General features: G+C 35.4%; 1 protein-coding gene across 3 annotated transcripts in view; it reads left to right on the top strand.

Annotated features, from left to right (window-relative positions):
* LRRC49 (leucine rich repeat containing 49) overlaps window positions 1-24,290 on the top strand; it is a gene marked incomplete at its 5' end in the record, with an annotated part of 52,126 nt that overhangs the window by 5,122 nt on the left and 22,714 nt on the right. For all 3 annotated transcript variants that reach the window (XM_082005232.1, XM_082005234.1, XM_082005233.1), the window contains 5 exons: window positions 163-366; window positions 1,577-1,643; window positions 11,413-11,556; window positions 14,968-15,029; window positions 21,380-21,527. In XM_082005232.1, coding sequence (XP_081861358.1) covers window positions 163-366; window positions 1,577-1,643; window positions 11,413-11,556; window positions 14,968-15,029; window positions 21,380-21,527 — 625 coding nt within the window. The remainder of the gene's footprint in view (window positions 1-162; window positions 367-1,576; window positions 1,644-11,412; window positions 11,557-14,967; window positions 15,030-21,379; window positions 21,528-24,290) is intronic.

Raw genomic sequence — 24,290 nt, 5'->3', positions numbered from 1 at the left:
AGGAGTTACTGCCTTATTTACAGAGTTTAATTAGCAAACCTAATTACCTTAATATTAACCTTAATCAAGACAATATACATTGCTCCGTTCAGAGTGGGTGCGTAGAAGGCACATTAGCAATTTGTTACTTATGTGTGTGTTTTTGTTTAATTTTCTTTCTAGGCAAAAACTGACAGTATGCCCAATTATTGATGGGGAAGATCACCTTCGCCTTCTGAATTTCCAACATAACTTTATAACCCGGATCCAAAATATTTCTAATCTGCAGCATCTTGTTTTCTTAGATTTATATGATAATCAGATAGAGGAAATAAGTGGTCTTTCAACTCTGAGATGCTTAAGAGTCCTTTTGTTGGGAAAGAACAGGTAAAAATAACAAAACTAACTTAAAGCACCCTACTACTTTATGATGGAACAACTGTGATCTGTCACTGTATCTGTTACGTACAGAGTTTTCAGATTGTGATGTTGGCTGTGAGACCAGTGAGCTGGTTCCTAACACTGCCTAAGTGTTAGGCATCCCACTGAGGAAGCACACAGTTTTTGCTCATAATGTTCTTCAGAAACTTCCTTTCTTATGTAAATTTTGGCAACAGCTCTGAAGTATTTTATTTGTTTCCATAGAATCTTCTGTTGTGATTGGCTATTAAATACTTGTTATTATATTTTCACATCATGTAAAGTATTCATTGATTCTTTATAACCTATAAAAAGTATTTCTGCCTGATGTGTTTAAGATGGGGGAAAAAAACTCAAGTTGTAGATTTTATTGTTTATTGATTCTCTTCCGTTGGGAGAGTAGTTGTATTACTTTCTAAAAATCCAGTTCAAATACTGTAGCCTTTAATTTTGATAAATAGAATTATCTGAGGAATCGTTGACACATCTAAGCGTTGTGCTCTGATTTTGTTCCATTTCCTAATATTCAGTAAAGGAAGAAGTGATAAAGAACCTTCAGCTATGTCCGGATTTACAAAGAATGTATCTCCTAATTCAGTCTGTGTTCAAAACTGATAACTTTCAGTAGTGCAGTATGTTACTAGAGCTTATAGCTTTTACATTTAAAATCTCACCTGTAGAAATGAATTTTGTTAATAGCAAAATATTGAGGCATGGGAATGATAATATTAAGGTGCTTTAAGGAATTATTTTCCAAATGGTGACTACATTGAGTGCTGTATAGTTTGTTTATGTAGAAGTATGGTTTGGAGGTAGTTAGGACAAGACATAAATGATTAAAAGTCAGACACAGTTGCTAGCCACTTGTTTTCAGCTTAAACTATATGTGATCTTTGATTATTCTTGAAGGATATGCATAATACAAGTGATGTTTAAGATCCTCAGCCAGTAGATGATGCTGTTGAATGTATAATAACCTACATTTGGAATCTGGGAAAGCAGGATGGGAAGGAGAAGTTTTAAGATAGTGAAGTTATACAGGGGAAGAAGAAATACTGCCAAATCTAGAGATCTTGGTAGGCAGGAACAAATGGCTAAGCTTTCTATTAGTTGGAAAGTGAAAGTTCGTTTTTATCTAACATGAAAAATAATTTATGACATAATTGAAATCTTTCAGAATAAAGAAGATCTCAAATCTGGAGAACCTAAAAAATCTTGACGTTTTAGATCTTCATGGAAATCAGGTACCATACAATAACTTGATTATTTACTTTTATTGTGTAGACATCATGCATTTCCTGTGTGTCTTACCAAACTCTTGCTTAACCTTAACAGTCTTAGAAGTCATAGAAGAATTTAAGGTTCCATTGATTGTTGTGGTGCTTCTGCTATTGGTGATCTTATAAAATGAGGTCCTGTACATACCTGTAGAAGACTTAAATTTGTACAGGAAAAAGCAGAATGTGTCCAAGTTCTTGATTGATTCGTGCTTCTGAAGTGACTTAAGTAATTTAGCGTGTATTCAGTTTCCCCAATTTGAGACTAAGCGGTCATTTCTGTTTCAAATGGTGCAAGAACTTTTAACTGTAGTACATGTAAGAGGAAGTCTTGTTTAATGGGTATGTCAGAAGCAGCATGGAGTATTAAGGGCAAGCCAGATATAGTATTCTCTTGTAACACAAATTTAAAACATGTGTGATGTTCCATATTTGAGCTGTTCAAAACAACATATGGTTATTGTGACTATATAAGACTGATGTATGAATTTTTTGGATTCCTGTTCTGACAGTTTTGATGTCTTACTGATTTCTCTGTGTATGTGTTCTTTATTATACAATTGCTTGACAGTGGGGAATGGGAATGCTTTTTTTTAATAATGAAAATAAAAAAAGGCAAGCTAGCACTGTATTATGAGTTGCTGTTACACGTGATGTGATAAGTTTTTGTGGCTTCTTTGAATAGCATTAGTCCAATAGTATGCATGTTGTACAGTGGCAGAGGTGTATAGGAACAGATAATGACATTGCGTTTGGAGTCTTAGAGTGACTATGTTTTGGAGATGGCTAAGTGTTTGTGTAGTTAGAATCCTGTTGTTGTTGCTGTTGTAAGCTTGGGCATTTTTTAATGTTTTTGATAAAAACACTTGCAGACTAGACATGCAGCGGTGCCAGTCAGCACACTTATAGCACATGTGGAGGAATGGAAACGAAATGTAGGTCATGCACAACTCTTACAAATGATTGTGAAGTAGATAAGATTTTTTTTTTTCCCTTGCAGTGTCTGTACAACTCCCTTTACATTAATTAGAACTTTATTAGGAGTTTTGGGCATAGTGCCCAACTGGCTGTTGCTAGATCAGCTTCATAATAATAGGCCTACTCTGGTCCAGGGAATTATTCTGTATCAGGAGTTAAGTATTAAATCTTTGGAGTGGGATAAGTGCTTTTGTTTTTCAGAAAGTTTTAATTAAATGTACATGTGAAGGGCATAAATGTTAGGAAATGCAATGACTTGTTTTCTGCCCCCTTTTTTTTTTTGTAGGTTTAGTGTATTTTTCATGGAAAGACCAAATAATGGAAGAGAAGTTCATAGTCTTTAATAAATTATCTTTCTGTTCCTTTGCAGTTTAAAAACATGCAAGTTTTCATATTAACATTCTTTTTTTCCTTGTCTTTGAGGAATTCAAAATTAAAACATCAATCTACCATGTATATTATTAGTTATTTTTGAAGGTATAAAGGAAGGAATGATGAATTTGAGACATACCAGCTTAGTGTACTAGTGTTGTGTTTTGAAGTCCGGGGTGGTTCTTTTTGTTGTTGTTTGTTTACTTAATAATGAATAGGAGGGCTCTGTCTTTTAACTTTATGTAGAATTGTGGGATCTTTATTTAGGGCAGCATTCTAGTCTGTCTTAAGTGGTATCTCTTCCATATTGTAAATTTCTCAAGAACAGACTTCAACCACAGAATTGGTTTTGAGAACTTCAAAATAAGTGTCCCAATATTGCAGAACATAGCAATTTAAACAACAGATCAATAGAATTAAAAATGAAGTGTTGGTATATAGTTTAATATAGTGTTCTGTTGATATAATGTCTTGTCTCTAACACATACATGCTTTTTTCTTTAATTTGGTACAGACCAATTATAAGCAAGAATGCACAAACAGAATATCCTGTTTGCCACTCATAATGAAAAATAGTAGAAAATAGGATTTGCTTTATCTTAATAAGCTCTTGATATATCTGTTTCTTTAGATTGCTTGTACTTTATCCTGCACCCAGTTCTCACAGCAAAGTAAGAAAATCTACAAAAAATCTAGTCAGTCTTATGATTTGGAACCAGTGATGGGCAGCAGTTTTCCTTTACTTGAAATGAGAACTGTCCTGATAAAAGGTGTAACGGCACTTTTGTGATGTGCATCACTTATGTTGTCTTTTCTTAGAACTATGGAAAAATGTAATTCTCTTCTGGTGTACAAAAGTGTCCCTGAATGCCAGTGTAGTAAGAATATCTGTATGTGCTGTGTGAATATGAGATTTCCTCTGGACATCATTTTCCATTACCCACTTCTGGTAACTGTAAAACATGGTGTATATGTTACTTAACGTTACCATCTTTTCAGTCATGCTCTTATTTCTTATGCTTACAGATACTTTTTTATGGTGCTTTTGTTTTCGTTTTACATTTCAAGTTGTGTTTTTTTACAGATGTGAGAAATTATTTAATGCTGTATACTTGGGAAACAGATATTCTTTATCTGGCACAAAACTTTAAGGCTGTTTTCTAGACAAGACAGCTGTCTTTGTGGTATCATTTCTATCTTGTTGCCAGGAATATTTTCAGGATTTTCTTAATGTGATGTTCTTGGGCCACAATGCAAAACTCATACTGTTAAAGGCAGTACTCAGACTTTCATGCATAGTTTTACATTTATTTGTTGATTGTATTGATTTTAAAAGAGTTTTTTGTGTTTTTGAAGAAAAAGTTTGTAATTTCATTACAAAACCTGTCATTGTCGTTGTTAGTAGTTAAGAAGGGGTTCCGATACCAAACTCCCCAGGAAGAAATAATAGATTCTTTCAAGAAGGCTGTTGATAAGCTGAAACGTGCCTGTAAACTTTGCCTGAATGCTTGTCTGCTCAATGAGCAAACTGTTGTGTAGACTGTAATTGGTCTAAAACAGAGGCGACATATAAATGAGTATACGTCAGATGCTATGAAACAAGACAGCCTCACCTCAATCACTGGGAAAGTGATGGAAAAAGCAGCCCTGGAAACCATTTACAAGCATAGTACAGCAAGAAGTCAACCAGGAAATTTATGTAGGAAGTGGCATTTTTACAACGAAATGACAAGAGCAGTGCATGGGTAGAGCACAATGGATGTTTTTTATTTTCATTTAGGAAGGTGTTTGACACTGTCTCCCATTACATCTTTATAGACAAATTAAATTAAATTTGGACTAGATAAATGGACAGTGAGGTGAAAGGAAAAGTGACTGGACTGCCAGCCTTAAAGGGTTGTTGTGATAAATGATTGAGTCCCAAACAGGATTCCAATTCAAGTTTACAATTTATTAAGCAAATAGAGGCAAGCAAACAGCGCTGAGTGCGCCGGGAGACTCCACTCCACCAAGACACAGGCGGTACAGTTCCTGTTCTTGGTTTATATCCTGTCTGCTAATACATATTCATGAATAGGCGTGTCTTCTTCAGCGCATGCCCTCTTCTCCTTCTGGAGTCTTCTCGAATCTTCCTCAGCGTGATCCTGTCTAATACATATTCATGAATAGGCCTGTCGTCTTCGGCGCATGCCCTCTTCTCCTTTTAGAGTCTTCTCGAATCTTCCTCAGCGTGCCCCCAGGATGCCCCAAACTTTATGCATGCACTTTACAAGTTTCTCTTTACACAATACTATGCGGTCAGTGGTCTAACTGGTTTGAGCTGATATACCAGCAAAGTAGTTTACTTGAATCTCCTGTAAAATACCCCTTTTCATGGTGCAGGAGAAATCCATAAAAGTACAGAAGGTTGCACTTCATCACATGAATCAGATGAACATATTTCACAGTTGTGATCAGTGACACAAAGTCTAACTAGAGGCCAGTCACTATCGTTGTACCCTAGAGGCTGATACTAGGTCAGTGCTTTTAACACCTTCATTCATGACCTGCTTTATTAACAATGCAGGAGATTGGAAGGAGAGCTTTATGCGTGAGATGGTTGTGCTGCCATACAGTAGGACCTTGACAGGCTGGAGAAATGGACTGAGAGAAACTTCATGAAATTCAAGAAAGGGAAATGCAAAGTCCTGTACCTAGGGAGGAATAACCCCATGCACCAGTACGGGCTGGGCACTCCCCAGTGGAAAAGCAGCTTTGTCGTAAAGGCTGTGGGGACTCTGGTGGGAAGCAGGTTGGCCGTGAGCAAACACAATCTCCAGAGGTCCTTCTGACCTCAACTGATCCTTTGATTCTGTGGCTGGGGTTATTTTAGATTAATTTCACTATCTTTTCTTTTCCTGTTTTCTATTTTTAGTGATAAGGGAAATAAAAGAAGAAAACAATAGTAGAGAAAAAGAATTATTTTGAGGATACTATTAAAGTGACAATTCTTTGTTGCAAAAATGTCCCCTGTAAAGCCATGAAAAACCTCTTTATCAGATGAATTTGGCATTTCATGGAGCTGTAGTGGAGTGAATCAACACCCTACTACAGTACTCATTGAATGGCACTCTGTATTTGGGGATAGGATTGTTCTGTAGTTTTAATGTTCATAAATCCCACACATTTGGTGAAATTATGTGTTGCATCTGTTGGTCTTTAGAGCACTTTCTGTGCAGTTTGCACTAATTGCTTCTATTAATCAGTTCTGTTACCGCTTGAGTGTAAAGGCTGGTCACAACTTTTATAGAGTATTCTGGTGATTTCTTTGTTGAGAAATAATATAGTTGATTTTTCTTCAAACTTGTTGTTTTGTCTGTTTATTTTTATAGAGACATCTTCTGTGATTCATTTATGTATGTATTAGAACAGTAATCTATTTTACAGCTCTTTTTATTCTTTGTATTCATGTATATAGTAGTTCTGTTTTGACTGGAGGGGGTTGCCTTTTGAAGTTGCCATGTCTTAGTTAATAGACAAGGACACATCTCTTTTTTTTTTTTTTCTTTTCTCTCTTTTTTTTTTTTTGAGTAAAGACAGCTCTGTTAAGGGGAGAATATCTGGTGAACAGTCTTCATCATAGTAGAGGAGTAGCTGAGTATTTGCTGCTTGCATACAGTTTACTTGAGATGTGAGTTAACTTGCATTCAGTGATTCTGGTATCACCAGCTTTCCTCTGTAGTCAGACAGACAATTCCAGAAGGTGGTTTAACATGTTTGTTAGACTCTAGCAGATGAGAAGAGTCATAGAAGTAAAATGCCACCATTTAAATGATATTGCCTGGCAACAATAATATTATTACTGCAATATATGATGGAGTATAAATCGCTACAGTAAAATTACTACTTCTGAGTTATGGTACAGTTTTTCCATAGTCTTTTTTTTCATGGTTTGCCTTCTCTGATGTCATTAAATAAAACGCATAAATTTCAGTGTAGCAGGTTGTAGCAAAATCTAGTAAATCCTCCTGATGCCTTCAGCAAGTAATTTTGCCAGATTGACTGTTCAGTGAATGTGATACTCCACAGTCCTTTCTGAGGACATTGAAGGTTCTTGCCTATCTGGCAAGAAAAAAGTAGTATTCTTTTAACTACCATTTTTTCCCCTTTATGGTTTGTATTATGTTACACGTATTATGTTATATTTGTATTATATGTTATAGGTAATATTTACAGTAAAATACTAAAATATCGTATGTGTAATATCATTACATATTATATGAGCAAATAGGTTTTATTCTTACTTCAGCAGTTTAATTTACTGCAGGAATATTCTGAGGTGCTTGCAATAATTTTAATTTCTTTGGTGTGCAAAACTATTGTTAATAATGCACAGCACCTCTTATGTTACCTGTGATCTCAGGTGATCATTGAACAATTAAACCTTGTGTACCAGTTACATTAAAGTTACTTCAAATGCATTAGACGAAGAAAAAAAAATGGTAATTCTTCAATTATATATGAGTGATAAGACTTAGTTCTACATAAGGTAAGAAATCTCAGCAGTTGCTCTCAATAGATGCAGAATATAAATACTCAAATAGGGTATGGCCAGAATATGAATATTACTAATCTCCTTTTTCCAAAATAGTGCTAGAGCCTAGCTAGAAACTAGTTTATTTTAATTAATGTTCATGGAATAGTAGCAGTTAAGAGGAAAGCTAGATTCCTGTTTTAGTCTTAGTCCCTCCCTCCCTCTTTCTTGGGGTGTAAATCAATCCCATAGATGGAATGCAGATTGTGAAATCTCTAAGACTGGAATGTTTCCAGGAGGCTGGAAGTGAAGAAAAACAGGAGGAAAATTTCATTTTTGTGCACTTTTAGGATTTTTTTTTTTTTATTTGGGTGCTAGGTTTTTTGGATAATATGGTTTGCTCTGAACTATGAGACTTCTCTGACCCAAGTGAGAAATGTACTGGGAACTGGATGTGCATTAAAACATTGAGGGTATAGTATTCCACAATGCTTAGTGATAAACCTGGTATGATTTCTCTTTTTTTCCCCAAATCAAGCTTTCAAATGCAGTACTACTTAAAGAAAATCCCTTCATATAATAAATATCCAAAAGAAGGTTAAAAAAATTAATTGATGTCATGCCTAATAAAATCTTGCACTCGATGCCTATGCTTTACCAAAAGGACAAAATGTGAATTCCCTTGTCTCATTACTACTCTTTGCCTGTTTTCTTACATGATGTAGTAATACTCTTGATTTTAATACTGCCCAGTAAAAATTTGTAAGAAAATACAGCATCTTAATAATATTGAATTAAACTTTTTATGTAGAGACTGTGTTTCTATGGTTATTAACACACTAATATGGACATAGAATACTACATAATTCAGAGACCCTGCACGTGATTGTGTGCATGGTATATTTAATGCACTGCAACTTAGATTTAATTTTGAAGTAAATATTTAATTTCTAAATAGTGTGCTTCGAAGCACTCTGACTAGTCTATGGAGAGGATGCTGATTGTTAGCTTGATCTGTGCTGTTCAGGTAAATAGTATAAATGGTATATGTTTCACACAAATCTCTTTAAAAACTTCTTATTTTAGGTGGGGTTGAAATGGACTTTACAGCATCTTTCCAAAGTTGAGTCAAGTTAAACTTGAGTTTAATTCTAACTTTATTTGGAATGAAACTTATTTTATAATGCTTTAAATTTAAAAAGGTCATTAGAGCTATTCTTTGTGTTCTGTTTAATTCTGTCAGTCACTTTACTTGCCAAAAGTTCAAGGGTATAAGTAAAAGGGAAAAAGAAAAAAGAACTTGATTTTTCAGTCATGGACGACTTTTCATTAATCTCAGAAATGTGTGCTAAACGATGCAACTTTTGTGTGGTTTAATTATTGATGAGTGGTGCATAACAGTACTTTCTGAAATCTATTTCATAGCCAAGTATTCAAACATGCAAGCAAGAAAATAGAATAGTGTTTTTGTTCAATATTTACAAGTAAAGCCTTTGATTTATTTGAAAAAGCAACTAAAAATGGTTAATAATAATCCTTCTTTATTTGTAATTAATAGAAAATAGTCATAGAAACAATTTCTTTTTAGTAAAACAAATATTATTTGAATCCTTTAAGACGAGGTGATAACGGCTTTTATCTAATCCTCACCTAATAGTATGTACTAAAAGCTGGTGTATCTTCATGTGTTCATGCATAATTGAAACGGAGAAAATCCAGTAGAGTTCATCTTAAAACTTAGCAAAGTCATAAAGTGTATTTTTGTACATCACTGATGAAATAGTTATCTTTGCAATAGTAGTAAAATGACAAGATCAATATTCTACATTGTGGTGTGCTGTAATTCTAGCTAAACAGACATCTGCAGAGGTCTGTTGTTCTTCATGCTAAACATGTGCTCTTGGCTTTGCTTTTACAAGTCTTTCTGTCTAAATATATTGTTCTACATGGTGGTATTTTCTGGCATATTTTTGTATCCTGCTAATTTTTATTTTCCGTATATAATACACATAAATGGATGATGTATAATAGTTTAATTAGAAGTTGAATCAAAAGTTGGTTTAAGATGTTATTTAGTTTTGGTTTTGCTATCTACTTTTGTATGCTTTTTAATGGAAAAATTGTTGAAATACTTATAGCAGCAAATTCAAGTCCTATGTCATAGACTTAAAGACATATACATACACACATATGTGTGTATATATGTATGAAAATTACCAACAACATTATGCGTTCTCAAACTGTTAGATAACAGCTACCTTACCTCTTCTCCCATTCCAGGAGCTGCTAGACGCTTTCTGGAAATTGGCACGGCCAGATTTGTACTGGCCTAAAGCATCAGAAAGTTCATTGTCACTGGGAAGGTGTGTGACACCAGTCGCTATCTTGCTTGTCTGCATCTAAGTGCTGTTAGCAGCTTTGAAGAGGAATAGTGTGCCTGAGTACAGGGTGTTGAAGGGAGCTTACAGTGGCTCAGCAGATGATCATTCTAATTGAAAGGGAATTCATTATACTTGCTAGTAGCTTTGTGCACTATATCCTTGGATGCACTGCCACACACTGTGGAAGCTTGAAGTCTTTTCCACAGGAAAACCTGCTGCCACCTTTCTACCATATAGCATGAGTTTTGGTATGAATCTGATAGGAACATCCCACTTTGCAGTGGCAATACTTCATTGTCTCCATCATACGTTGCTGTATGCAAGTCCTGCCTAAATGTTTGGATAGATGCTGGGGGACAGATCCCAGACCACTAAGAGAAATAAGTATCTGAATAGAGATCCTTGAGTGGATCACTCTGAGAAATACAAACAGCAGAAAATGAACCCAGCTTGTGTCAACAGAGCAATAATTAATGCCTTTGTAAAACATGGTTGCATTTCTATAAGTCAAAAATAAAATTAAGGGGCAGGAGCTATTATTACTTTTTTGATTTTTTTTTTTTCTTTGGTCAATATCACCTGAATCTTTAAATTAGCATATTAAGTATAAGAACCTTGGGCAGCTGCCTGTTTACTGTAGTTTAGTTGCTTTAATCCCTCCATTTTCTAATCACAGGATGGCAGGAGTTGCAGAAGTGCTGGGGACTGTCAAGCAAACGTGCTGTATAGCCGAACTAAGGGAGCTGCTGCTTTCTTTGATAAATTTTGAGTATGTCTTACTGATTCCAGCAACTACCAGCTGGAAAAACTTGCTTACAAATTCCAATTTCAGAATAATTGCTCTCTTCTGTAGCGGACTGTGGCTGTTCCTTGCCCCTGAATCACGGCAGGTTCCCATGCTCAGGACCTGCTGGAGAGTCTGTCTGTGGAGCCTGTGAATACTGCTACTGGCTTTTTAAGAAACATGAAGGGAGACTGGTGCAGAGTTCTGTGACAGTAGGGAGAGATAATGCCACGTATTCTTGTAGCATAGGTACCAGGAGATTCGTGTGTGTATTTGAGTGCATTTGCAGAGAAATTAAGAATCAACCTTAATTTTGATTTCTACATTTCCCACAAAATTTTCACATTTTGTGATATTGTGATATCACCAGTGTCATGTTAGTTTTATGGCATCTTTGAGGTTGCTGCTACAGAACAGCACAGCTGAAGTAACCGAATTTCTGATGGTAAGGAAGGAAGTGTTGACTGATTTTACTGCAGTATGACTAGAAAGATATTGGTGAATACCTGTACTTAATCTCTAGCAGACAGCAGCTTGTTTTCAGAAATTTATGACATAATTGTCATTGTTTTAGAAAAATACACAAGCAGCAAGCTCTTGTATTGAGTTGATTGTTCACATACACTTTTTAAAAAATACTGTGCTACATAAATCTGTTTTATATATTTTATATGAAACACAGTATGCATGTTTATACCTCTTTCACAGATTACTAAAATAGAAAACATCAGTCATTTGAGTGAACTGAGAGTATTAAACCTTGCCAGAAACCTGCTAACCATTGTGGAAAACCTTCATGGACTGGATTCGCTCACAGAGCTCAACCTTCGTCATAATCAAGTCTCTGCTATAGTAAGGAACAAAACTCTTGTCTTTTTCACTTTTTCTTTTTCCTTTGTTTTGAACAAAATGCACAATTACTGTATCTTGTTTAAACTGTAGCAGCATTTCATATTTGTGAAATCTTGTGTTTTCCTATTTATGTTGCGATATTTACTTTTACAACATAGAGGTGAAACAACCAGCAATTTATTGTCGGTGTTATTTTGTTTAAGTGTGATCATTTGTCATGATCCAAATCATAATAGCTAATGATGGTTCTTTGGCGGGGGGGCGTGGAATTCTGTAGAAGCTTTGTGATTCTAACATACAAATTTAGACTTTTCTTCCATACAAGTTTGTTTCCTAGAAATAAACCCTCTGTTAATTTCTGTGGCTCAGCTAAGCAGTCAGACCATCCTAAATTTCATCTCCTTATGGACATTTTTGGGGCAAATGTATAGAAAATAGGTATTGATCTTAAAAGCAGAATTTTCCAAATTGAAGCTTTAACTTTAGTGTTGTTAAGTCTTGGTTCTAAAATAAAGTTACAGGCTCGGGCTCTGTGATGTGTCTCGATGTTCTAGTATTTCCTGGCCAGAGACAGTGTTTCAGGAGATGATGTTCTGTTCAGGAAAGTTACTTTGTCTAATTGTTTTTGGTGTTTTTTTTACCCTGGATAAATTCTAATGGTATGTTGTGTGTGTGGTTTTTTGTTTGTTTTTTTTTAATTGGATGGTGATTTTAGCAAGTATGATGTTAATTCTCCTTCATCTAGAGAAGGACTCTTAAACTGTATGAAGCCAAGTCTTGGACATGTCATACTATCTGAAACCTAAAGTAAATATAAGTCCCTCTCCTAAAATAGAATTTTTTTTTTTTTTCCTTCTAATGATAGGTGTTGTCTTTTTCTGTGTGCACAGCAATGTATGTGTATTTCTTTACTTAAATTTGTTTTAATTTTTGGAGGAGAAACACCCTGAAAAAGTGAAAGCTGCACTATTTTTGTGTTGAAATTCAGAATCTGTTGCAATATGAAATTACTGAAAATCCAGAAACATAGGAATAAATATATCACTTCCATCGTATTATGGAAAGACTGGCCAAGATATTGTTGTATTACTACTGGAGTACTTGAGTAGTTGAGGGAGGGGGTTTAGATGTCTTTCCTTTAAGATGAGGTTTAGATTTTCTTATGGTTGACTGTGTGGGGCTGGGGGGGGTGTCATTTTGATCATGATGTTGTTACAGTGTAGCACTTAATGGCAGAATTTTCACTCTAAATTCATGGAAAGAGTTTGGTTTCTGTGTTTTAGTTTTTGGACAGTGTTTTAGTTACTCAGTTACTATGACAACACTATCATCATGAATCAAGCTTTTTAAACTTGATTATTCCTTTAAATGAAAGATTCTAACCTCAATTTAAAAATTTGCCCTCCCAAAACTGTGAAATAAGATCAATATAATTTAAGTAACTTCCAGTATGTTTTTTGTGAACCTTCTTTTTTTCTACTACCCCCTGCTGTAAGTGTATTATTCTTGTGTAGGAAAAATTATATTTGTCCAACAAAATTGAGGTTCCCTACTGAACTGCATACCCATTGTAGTTAACTGTATTGAATAATTGCAGTTATCCACCTAGATTATAGCTTGTATGAGCAATTAAACATAGAGTCATCTTTTTGAATCCACTGGCCTTAGATTAACAGTTTTGGGACCATTCCTTACCTTTGACATATTCATTGGAGACTAGAAATCCTTGAATCACGAGTAGTTATTTTTGTAATAATAAATTGTAGTTTGTCCAAAGCTGTAGGATTTAAAAAGGCAGCCCTGAGGCCTGATTTATAGCAGAATCATATCTTCAAGTATTGGAAGTGTCTTCAAGAAATCTGACTAATCTGAACAATAGCAAACAGACAGGATAAATGATTACAAAAGGTCTCATGGCATTAAAAGGACAAATCTATACATACTGTCACTTATGGAATGTCTGTTTACTTATCATCCAGTTGTGAATTATGGTCCGCTGTTAGGAAGATCAACTGTGTTTTTGTTTGAAAGACAGATCTGCTTGATTTCTTTGAGGTATTAAAAGCTTAGAATTTTATTTTGTCACCTGCAGCTTGATTTTTAGACTCGAAGGAGAATTGGTAAAGGTGTTCACCATGTTTTTATTCTCAAATGCAAAATTCTTTCAGTTAAAACCCTTACTACTTAAGAATTACTATGCACAACCCTACAATGCCCGTCTTCATGTATATATCCACCTGTATCATATGTGCCCACCCCTTTAAGCATCAACACTAAGTAGCTTTAGGGACAGAGGGGCTGTCCAGATGTAATTCTGTTGTGAACTCAGTCTTTCGATGGTCTGATTTGGGAGGATTCAGAACAGCTCTCAACCAAGACTATTGCAAGTGCAGACCAGAGCTAGTAAGCCCTGCTTATTGTCTACAGAGCGATGAGTCTCAGCAGTGCGTGTTAGCTCATGTTCTGTGTTAATAGCAGCTGTACAGATTGTTTAGAGCTGCCTTGTGTTCACCTGTCTGGGTAGAACAAACTGTTTCTGGAATGCTGTGTAGACATGTCACTAATCAGTTGGAGGGAAGAAAGGCTGTAGATTCGATTTGTGGCTAAAGTCACAGGGCTCACTACCTTGATACTTCCCTGTGCTGTAAGTAACAGGTTTGTGTCCACTGGTTGCAAGTTGGAGTATACTCCTTAGTAGGGTAAGGAGATGCAGACTTGTAACTGAGGGGTTAGGTGGGCAGTCTGAATGGTATATGAATCACTGCAGATTGTGCTGTCTGGCCATGATAAATTTATGTTTTATAAATGAAGTTTGATCTTACTTCATATGTTTCATCATAGCAATATTTGAGCTATTTGCTATTTAGAGGCTTTCTGCAAAGGTCTCTAGTGGCATATATTAAGTTTGCAATTACTCATTCTGGAAACCCATTCCTTCTTATAAATTTTCATTGTAAAGGTGACAGAGTCCTTCAGATCATTCTCTGGCAGAAAAGTCACTGCTGTTTGGTAGTCCTAACTGCACTGCTGTATTGCACTTCAAAAAATCATATTTCAGCATGGTCACAAAGTGAACTTTTTACAATGTGTTTATCCTGCAGCTTAAATGCTGAGGCAGCACCTTGGCTTATTTCCCAAAAGCCTGTTCAAAAACCAGCAGCAGCCTTATCCTCTTTTCTTTAACATCATTTGCTTAGCAAGTGATGCAGCTTGTTCTGCAGAGTAGATATCTGCACCAAAACACTCCCTTGCAGTCTGCAGTAGGGAGAAATGGAGCTGCACATTGAACAGAAATCAATGTTGCAAGCAAGGCTATTAGCATGTTGCCTGATGCAATACTTTCATTTCTAAGTAGAGGGGTTCAAAAGCTACTTCCAGCTACTGAATTTATGCCTCTATCTTTCCTTCTAGAAAGATGTGGATACTTTGCCCTGTCTCCAACGTCTCTTCCTCAGCTTCAACAATATATCTAGGTAAGGGAAATAGCAGTTTGCTTCCTATCAGTCATTTGAAGTATCGGAGCTGTATTTCATTAAAATTTGAATTGAAACACTATGAATGCAGAGACTTTTTTTCTGTAACATATCAGATAACAATGGCTTGATTATGCTATTTTCTCATTTAAACATAAAAATTCTTGAAACACAAAGTGTTTCAAGATGTAGTTGTACTATGAGTATTCTACCAAGAAACTTATATTTTTAATTTAAAGGCTATCATATTATTTACAATTATGATAAAAATTAAAAATAGTTTTGTAAATATGTTGTTTTACTGTTAAACTATGTATCTGTTAAAGCAACATTACACAAGGTACATATTACATTTTAATACCCAATCACTGTGTTTATGGAGTTACACAAACTGCTGATAACTGCTTATGAGGATTAGGTTCTTTCATGCTTATTTTTTACTTGTCCCTATATTAATAAAGTCTGCAAGGTATATTCATGGTTATTTCCCTTTCAAACCAAATGGCAGAAGCAGAATAGCTCAACTTTCAAAGCAGGGCTTCTATAGTTCAAATTAACTAAGTGCATTTTGTAAGAAATAGAAATGTTTGTCTTCTATGCTTTTACTTAATCATGCATTTTTGGAGTCTGTGCCAATATTTAAAAAAAAAAAAAGTACCTGCGTTATGTTCAGCTTGGTATGTCCTTTTATTATCCCTTAATCACCACTAGCCGCCTTTGCTTAGAATAAAATAACGTGGCATAGGGGAAAGATGCTTTGTGTTGTAATTACTGAAAATACCATGCTGTTCTTGTGGCATCTGCTTTCTCTGTAAAATGTTATACATCATATGAGCTTTTATTGTAATAGGTACTTGAATATTTTAAGTTGACCTGCATTATGGTTTTCGTAGACAGCTCCAACCTACTTGTCTGTGTTCCTTAGCTTCTTAAAGTACCAGTGCAGTAGATCTCCTTAAATACTCATGGCTATTAAGCATTTAAAAAAAAAGCAGAGATGAGCTGCAGGAATCTTTAATATGCTCTTCCCTTAATTAATCTGCTAGAGAGGGGGTTAACATTTTACCTCTCTAGAATAATTTCCAGAATTGAAACACGCCTCCTCTTTCTGTCTTAGCTTGGCAAGAACAATGAGGAGACTGCAGTAGCTGGCTCCCTTGCCATCAGGGAGCATCACTGCAGTTAGTGGAATTTCTGTATCTTTTTATATACTTGGTATATTTTGTGTACCTTTGACTTCTTTCTCATGTTGTTTTATGCAAACTCATGTTATTTTTACAGTGTTTGAAGAAGGAAAAATATTTCATTCTTTTTGTGAGGTTTTTAAAGTAGATTTCTCAAACTTTATGTAATCAGTAGTTTGCCTTTTTGGTAATTTATCATGACTTGTCATTTATTCATTGGGACTTCAGCTGAACTATTGCTAGATCTAGTCTTGGTTTTCATGTAAGCTGGAAATACTTATTTAGAATATTCATGCAAATATGTAATTTGGTTTTAATTTGTGGAAGGAATTGGCATAAAAATAAAATCTTAATGTGAAACGAAAGACTGCTCTTCTGTAAGTTTTGTGTAAGTATGTGCGTAGGTAGGTGGATGTATCAGTTTAACTCTTTATTTACCAGACATTATTTGAAAAACAAACAATTTTCTTTCTATGATCACATTTAGCTTGGAGTTTTGAAATTACAACCCTCTTGAAAACTTCTAAATGAAATAGGCTAAAACTGCCATTAATTCCTGATTGAGTTGTGTAATAGATATGTCTTCTAACAGGAAAATGATTAAATAGAAAAGTATACTCTTGACCGTCTGTGTTCTGATGCTTGGCTTGATACTGTCTGAACTGACTGAAGAAGTTATATGCAACCATAATATCAGTGAATTGCTGTGCTAGATATGAACATTGCTACAATCCTTTTAAATGATTTTATGTGGTTTTTATGAGTTGCTTGCTTGGGTTTGCTGTGTGCCATGTGGTAATTTTAAAAACTGTTTTTCCCAGAAGCAGCTGTATCTATACAAATGACTTTTCTTTTAGAAAATCAAATTGATACACAGCTGTTGTGATTCATTTATCTGTAAGAGCATAGAGAAAACCTACAAATGGAAACAAACAGCTAAGTATATTGTCAAAATCTGGGTATATTTACATTACAGGTTCATTAAAATATTTTATTAGCGATCATTTTAAAACAGTAGCATTTTTGAGGCAGTGTTCCCTTGGAAGGTTTTGCTACTTTCCTATTTTTGTATGTCAGCAAAAATCCTTGAGTATTAAATTGATACATACTGACATATATGAATTAATATTTCAGTAAAAGATTCAGGAATACCTTTTAGAAATTGTAACTATTTAAGGCATGAGAAACTGTCATGGGTTTAATAACTCATGTTCTTCCCTCATGCTTCAGAGGAGGTGTCAGAATGCTGCTGCTTTTCTGTAGAGCTTTTAGTAAAAATTGGTGTATTGACAAGATAATACACTAAAATCAAATGCTGTAGAAATTGGTGTTGATCTGAAACAAAAGTAGTCCTACCTCTGGCTTCAGTCAAAAAAAATTTAGCAGTTATAAACTACTACTTCAGTGTGTAAAGAAGGGGGAGAAATTCCATTTTGAATTTGTTATGTGGTACTGGGAAGAGATTACAGAAACTCTTTTCTTCAGGAAAGATATACCATTGCGATGCAGAAAGAGGATTATTGCTCATATTTCAAAATGTGAAATCAGGGAAGACCATTTTTTAATCTCGAAAACGAATTAGATTATTTTCACTGTCACACTGCTGTCCAGGTTGGCACGCTGTTGACTTTTTCATTTAGTAAGGCATATTGTCTAGCCATATGGAAACAGTTGGATACCAGCTCAAAGGACAAGTAGTTGTTTTTCTTCATTTGATTGCTGAATTGGAAACCTGAGAGAAGGAATGTTTTTAGCCTAATAAAAACAGGAAAATACCTTTTTTCCTAGCAGAATGAGAATTTATAAATATGTTGTTGTTGAATACTTGAACAAAAGCAGTAGAAGGGCAATGAAAGGTTGATTGTAGTAACATCTGTTTACATCAGTAGTTTAGTGGTTAGAAACCTGGGAAAACCCAAGTTTTTGTCTCTGACTAAATGTTTTTTGAACATACAGTTCCCTCTTGGGTGTTCTGTCAGACTAGTGAGTATGTTGCCTTTCTTCTCTTCTCTTGAGCTTTTCCCCTTTATGGAACATGCTTTACATTTGCATAATTGAATTTGAATAGAGAAGGAACAACTATCTTCCTAAGTAGGCTGTAGCAGAGGACAAGCGTTTGTGTCCTATTCTGGCCTACTAAATGTGTAAATGTGAATGGGTATCACTGGTGGAGGTTGAGATTATACCACTCCAGAATACTCTGCTGCTTAGTAATTGCCACATTCTTGTATGAGGCAGAAGTGGGTTTGCATCCCCTCAGGCAGAGGGGAGGATTGGATGCAGGAGTCTGAGCATGCACACAAGATGTAAAACTGATCTATTCTGAGAAGTTTTCCAGAAAATGCTTTTTGGTAATTTAGCTCAAATTCACAACTTGTTTCTGTGCTGCTGAAACTACTGTTTTAGCAAAGATAAATTCATCTGGGAAGAAAAGACAGGAAGGAGGGGTGGTTGCCATAGTTTGGTGGGACTCCTGCAGGAGAAGGTTTTTTGGAAAGAGAAGCAGACATTCCACTCAGGAAGATTGACTGAGGCAGTCTGAAACTGCTTCATCCACAGCTGCTTTGTATTTCATGAGCAGGTTAAAGACTCCTTTGTGGTGAACAGAGGCTAGGGAGAGCATTGAGATGTGGCCTCTGATTCCCATAGGGTGGTCACCACTTCGCTCTGTCACAGCAGTCTGCGTACTGGGAAGCAGACAGAAGCTTGGTTGTAAAGTATGCAGTCTGTTTGGTAAGTGTATTACATTAAAGCTTTGCTTGGCTTAGGATTGGGATGCCAGTGTGACAAGTACAATGTACTAGGTTTTCTACATTGAATTTCTAAAGCTCCACAAAGATGTGAAAACATAGCTGTTTAGCTCTAAAGTTCAGCTGCTACTAGGGCAGCTAAAAAGCAGCATAAAGCAAGCACATCTGTTTTAGCTCCGCATTGAATGTTCTGGTATGCTGAAGCACTGAGAATTTCAAAGCACAGCGGTATGTATAAGTGGACGGTCTTGGAAACGCTAGCAAACATGACTTTTCTGTCATTTCCTGATGAGATTGGTTTAATTAAAAATCTGTAAATCATATGTAATGGCAGAAGTACTGTTTGGTTAAATGTTTAGTGGGAAGTGTTTGGAATAAATATATTTAATGCTTTTAATAAAGATATTTACATTATTTGAAAGTAATTTTGAAAACAAAAAAAAATTTCATATTTGTCAAGCAAAATCTATTGTGGCCCACTGGAAATTCAGTTATCTTTTCTAACATGTTTATGGATTTGCTTTACTAAGTTCTGTGTCATTTGGCAAGACTGTCTCTTCAGGACATGTTGAGTATGTATTTTAAGTAATAGGTCAGCCTGATCTTTCAAAGATGTGATTATGCAAGCACTTTTGTGGAAAGGAAACTGGATCAGAAAAAGAAGCAGAAAATTATAATCAGATTTGTAGTCTTTATCACATGTACAAAACACCCAATTCTTCAGAGATGCTAAGCACCTTCACTGACTTCTTCTGTACACGGTTCACTTTCCATCAGCTCTTACGTTGTTTTAATATACTAAGCAGAAGGGTAGTAGAATCTTCCACTTCAATCCGTTGGGTATATTGTGTAGAAGTTACTTGCATGCTGTACTAATTGCGTACAGCATTTTCTTGATACTTTTATTAAGTAATTTCTTTACTCCTGCTAGCTTATGTTGGTATCCAGGCCTTTCTTCTGATGGTTGAGACTGATTGCTATTTGGTGATACTATTTTTAGATTTTATTCTTACCTCTTTTTGTTGCTGTTGCAGAAATCGTTTTATCTAATACCTAGAAACTTTCAGGAATATCTCATTTTAAAATCCGACATTCTGGTAGGTCTGAAGCCCTTTGAAGCTGAATGTTAGTCCTCAGCAGATCATCATATGCTGCTTTGAAAGTTGAGTGATACCAATGATGAAGGCAGTTGCCGTTTTATTCAGTGATAGTCTTAACAATGAACATCTGTACTGCATGTGATTTCCGATCCCTAAGTTCAGGGCATAGTTAAGGTTTGGTATCCTTCCAAGTATTAGTGGAGGAAGATTTTTCCTGCCACTGAGAGTGAGAAGAACTAAAACCAGTTGATGCAATCAGGAAGATTGTGAGAATATTAAAAAAATTGCAATAATTCCATATTTTCCAATTCAGAAATAGTCTCTTATTTCAGAATGTTATTAAGTATTTGTTTATCTAGTAAAGTGATCATCTGTTTAAATTTTTATGTGATCATCACTGATTATTCTGTAACTTTGAGGTTTTTTTGAACTTCATTCCCAAAAGTACCAAGTCAAATTATTTCACACTTTCCACTTGAACTTACTTAACTTAGTAACACAGACTTGACTTTTGAAGGCTGAAGTGCATAAGGATGGGTGCACCGTTGTAAATTTATACACTGTAATCAATTTTGTAGGAGGCATTGGGGAGTCATATTTACTTCTATAACTGTTCAGCTTTTTTTGAAATCAAGTTAAATATTTTTCTGTTTAAAATTACTATTTATCTGAGTCAACTGCTTTATTTTCACATTCCATCCTCAATGAAAGGAACATGATACAGGCTGTAAATCTCTAAATACATTTTACACATGCCAGTTATTTTTGTCAGGAAATCAAATCAGATGTTGTATAAAAAGCCACCATGTTACTGTTTGTAGATTGAACTCAGAACAATGGACATACCTCTTTTGAAGATAATATAATGCTTTTGTAATTGTTGGGGTTTTTTTTTCCAATATTTGATGACGATGCAGACACTCAGGATCATTCTGTGGTATTTGTGGTTTGCTTTTTTCTTCTATTTTCTATGGCTTTCATTCTGGCTTTAATGGCAAATACACCTTGCATTATTTTTTACAATAGGAGTTGATATATATTTTAGGAGTTTTTTTAGGTGAAACTATACTCCTATAGTTAACAAGTTCTCCTCATTCTGCATTTCTTTTTACCTGTATGGGAAAAGGTTAAATAGTTTAACAGCAGCAGATGTTGATATTTCAAAATGCTTATAACTTGATTTGTCATACACAACGTTGATGGGTGGGGTTTTTTCAGTACAGGTAAATAATGTTCTATCCTTAAGAAATAAAATCTTCCGTCTCAAAATTATTCCCACTCTATGACATTAAAACTTTAAACTTTTTTGGTTACAGTTTTGAGGATATTCTGTGCCTTGCTGATTCCTCATCTTTGTCAGATATCACCCTTGATGGCAACCCAATAGCTCAGGAGACATGGTACAAACACACTGTTCTCCATCATATGATGCAGCTCCGACAGCTAGATATGAAGAGAATCACAGTAAGGAATTTCTGTTTTTGTCAAACTTAATAGATCCTTCAATTCAGAAGTGAAATGCAGGGTTTTCTGTGTATGTATGTGTATTACAAATAGCACCAATTTTTTAAAATTTAATATGGAATTGATTGGTATATAGACATTACAATATTTAAAACTTTGACCTTTTTTCTTTTGTTCAGTATTATGTAAGGGTGTGCTTTTACTTCATTTTAACCTGTTTATTTTTAAACGCTTAAACTCTTCATTGGTAAATACCATGTGATCAATTGCCATGCGACATGAGAGAATCTGCAAAGCTTTTGCTTAGAACTTCCTCAACACAGTCTTTACTGGTTTGCTGCATAGCTGAAAAGGAACAGCATATTTCTTCCAAAGGAATAGCCTGTTTACCCTAAAATTGGTCTTATTGGTATCTTTTTTCACTTAAAAATCTTGTTGGTTTTTTTAGTCTGTCTCCCTAAGGAAACCTGGTGATCACACAATTTCTGTGTTTCTGTCTGTATTTCTCCCTTCCTGATCTAACCCACTCTCCCCATTCATTTCTGTTTCTGCTGCTCAAGTTCAAGTAACTTTCTTGATAAGAAAGAGAGGACTTGCAGACAACTAAGTTTCCTACAGACTTCTTGAAAATACACTGTGAGGTAGACAATGAAGGGAAGTCGCTGGGGGCCTTACCAGTAATGCAACTGTGTTATCTCTTAATATAGAAATAGCCATGCTAATTATTCTGTGTCTACTCAACAGCATGACATTCTTACAAGAGAAATCATCCAACAGCAAAATAACAAATATAATATGCTTTACACGCAACCGCGTTGCAGTGTTATCTTTTTTGACCAGGTGCTCATTTGGTTTGTGCAAAGGCTGTACTGCATTGTAAATTGCACCTCTTGTTTTGCCATCTGTCCTGTGTCCTGTAGCCAACCTGCCATGAGTATAGAAGAGCCACTTCTGAGGTAAAATATAACATGTATGCGGAAAACATTAATTTGAAAAATAATTCTCTCATGCTTAGGGACATGAGGGTTTTACTCCCAGCATAGAAAACACTAAGTACTTGTTTGTTTGCAGATGTTCTATGGTTTTCGTATTTTGGGATTTTTTTTTTTTGTATTTTGGGGTTTTTTTTGGTTTATACTGACTTAATTGAATAGTTGCTAATTGCTTTGCTTTTTAAAAAGATCGTTTTCTCAGTATTATTTCAGAAACTTGAGTCACATAAAGAAAATGTCTTTCTCTCTCCCTACGCCTCCTCAAGATAGAATCCTGGTAGAATTCCTACAGATCCTAGTAGAACTCTCAGGGATGGGAAAAACTGTAGAAAGAGCTCAAACTCCTTTTTAGATTCTGTGGGATCTGTATGGGGAAAAAGCTATTAGAAATGCACAGCCATGGAAAAAACTTAATCTGGGTTTGCACCTTGTTAAATATCAGAGAATTAACCACAAGACAAAAAGCCATAGAAAACCAGGCTTCACCAGTTGTGCTGCTCATAAGTCTGTGTAAAAAGAATGTGGTTTGCATTCATTTTATCTGCCTTCTGGTTTTTGAACCTTGAGAATTTTTTTAACATTTTCTCCATGTAGAGAGTGCGATATGTTTTCTCGACTAAAAACTGTGTTATCCAGACAGTCACATGACTTAAGAAGCTGGGACTTTAAGAAAAATAACAAGTACATGAAGTTTGTGGTAAAATTAGGGAGTTGGCAATGCCAAATCCAGCTAGTCTTCCTGGTAATGCAACATACTGTTGCCATCGGCTCTAAGGGTAAACTTGGGGGGGGAATGGCAGTACAGTATTGGGTATGTGTTTTTTCTCACTTGATTAGTATGCCTGAACTTTAATTACATTTATAGGATCTCTTCCCCATTATTCTGAAGAGCATCCAGACTATTTTGAACTTATGGGTTGCTTAGTCTTGTAAAGAACTGGGAGTTGGACAAGGATGTTGGTTCTTTCTGACTACGAGTTCTTCACTAACCTGTTGAGAAGCTCTTCTGCTCAAGAACTGAGTTTTACACACTTGTTACTTCTGCTTTTAACATTTCTTTTACTTGCTGGCTTTCCTGGGACAAGAAAATTATTTCAAGGAAGAATAAAACCAGAAGGATATCTTCAAAAGTGTGTAAGAGACTTTGAAGCTTTATTCATACTGGTTTTCAAGAAGACATATGCTTTTTGGTGCCACGTCTTTTCTTTAGCATTCTCTGGAGAGAGGGAACTTCGGAGCAAAAGTCTGGTGGTAACTGCCTCTGCCTTAGGGAACTATTCAGAAACTTACAGCTGCCTTAAAAATCAAATACTCTGCGCTTTGAATAAAACTTTTTTTTGTGTTGTAATTGTTCTATTATTTCGTAAGTCGGAGCAGATTTGCCTTTATTCAAGGGATTGCATCACATTATGACAACTTTTAAACCCTGACTGTGAGGAAGTTGGTGGTTTTTTAGGCCATCTAATTCCTAAGCCATTTTTGAATGTAAGATTTAAGCTCTTAAACCACTGAGGCATGGACCCAGTGGTGGTGAAATCAGTGGAGGTTAGTCACCTGTAAAAAGTTTCACTGTTAAGACTGTAAACACTTATTGTCCACACTGGAAGATGACTTTTCAGATGAAAAGCCCATCCTTTTTGTATTGTGTATCTAAAATATCAAGTCAATGGAAATTTTTTTCCTTTCTCAAACTTCTGTAGATCAATCTAGGTGCTTAAAAAGCGGGGAGGAGCCTGAATTACAGTGGCTGGGCAGATTAGTGTGTCACCTG

Source organism: Phaethon aethereus, assembly GCF_964289735.1.
Source record: "Phaethon aethereus genome assembly, chromosome: 12".
Classification (NCBI taxonomy): Eukaryota; Metazoa; Chordata; class Aves; order Phaethontiformes; family Phaethontidae; genus Phaethon; species Phaethon aethereus.
Note: the sequence above shows the minus strand (reverse complement) of the source record. Positions and strands in the feature narration are given on the sequence as shown.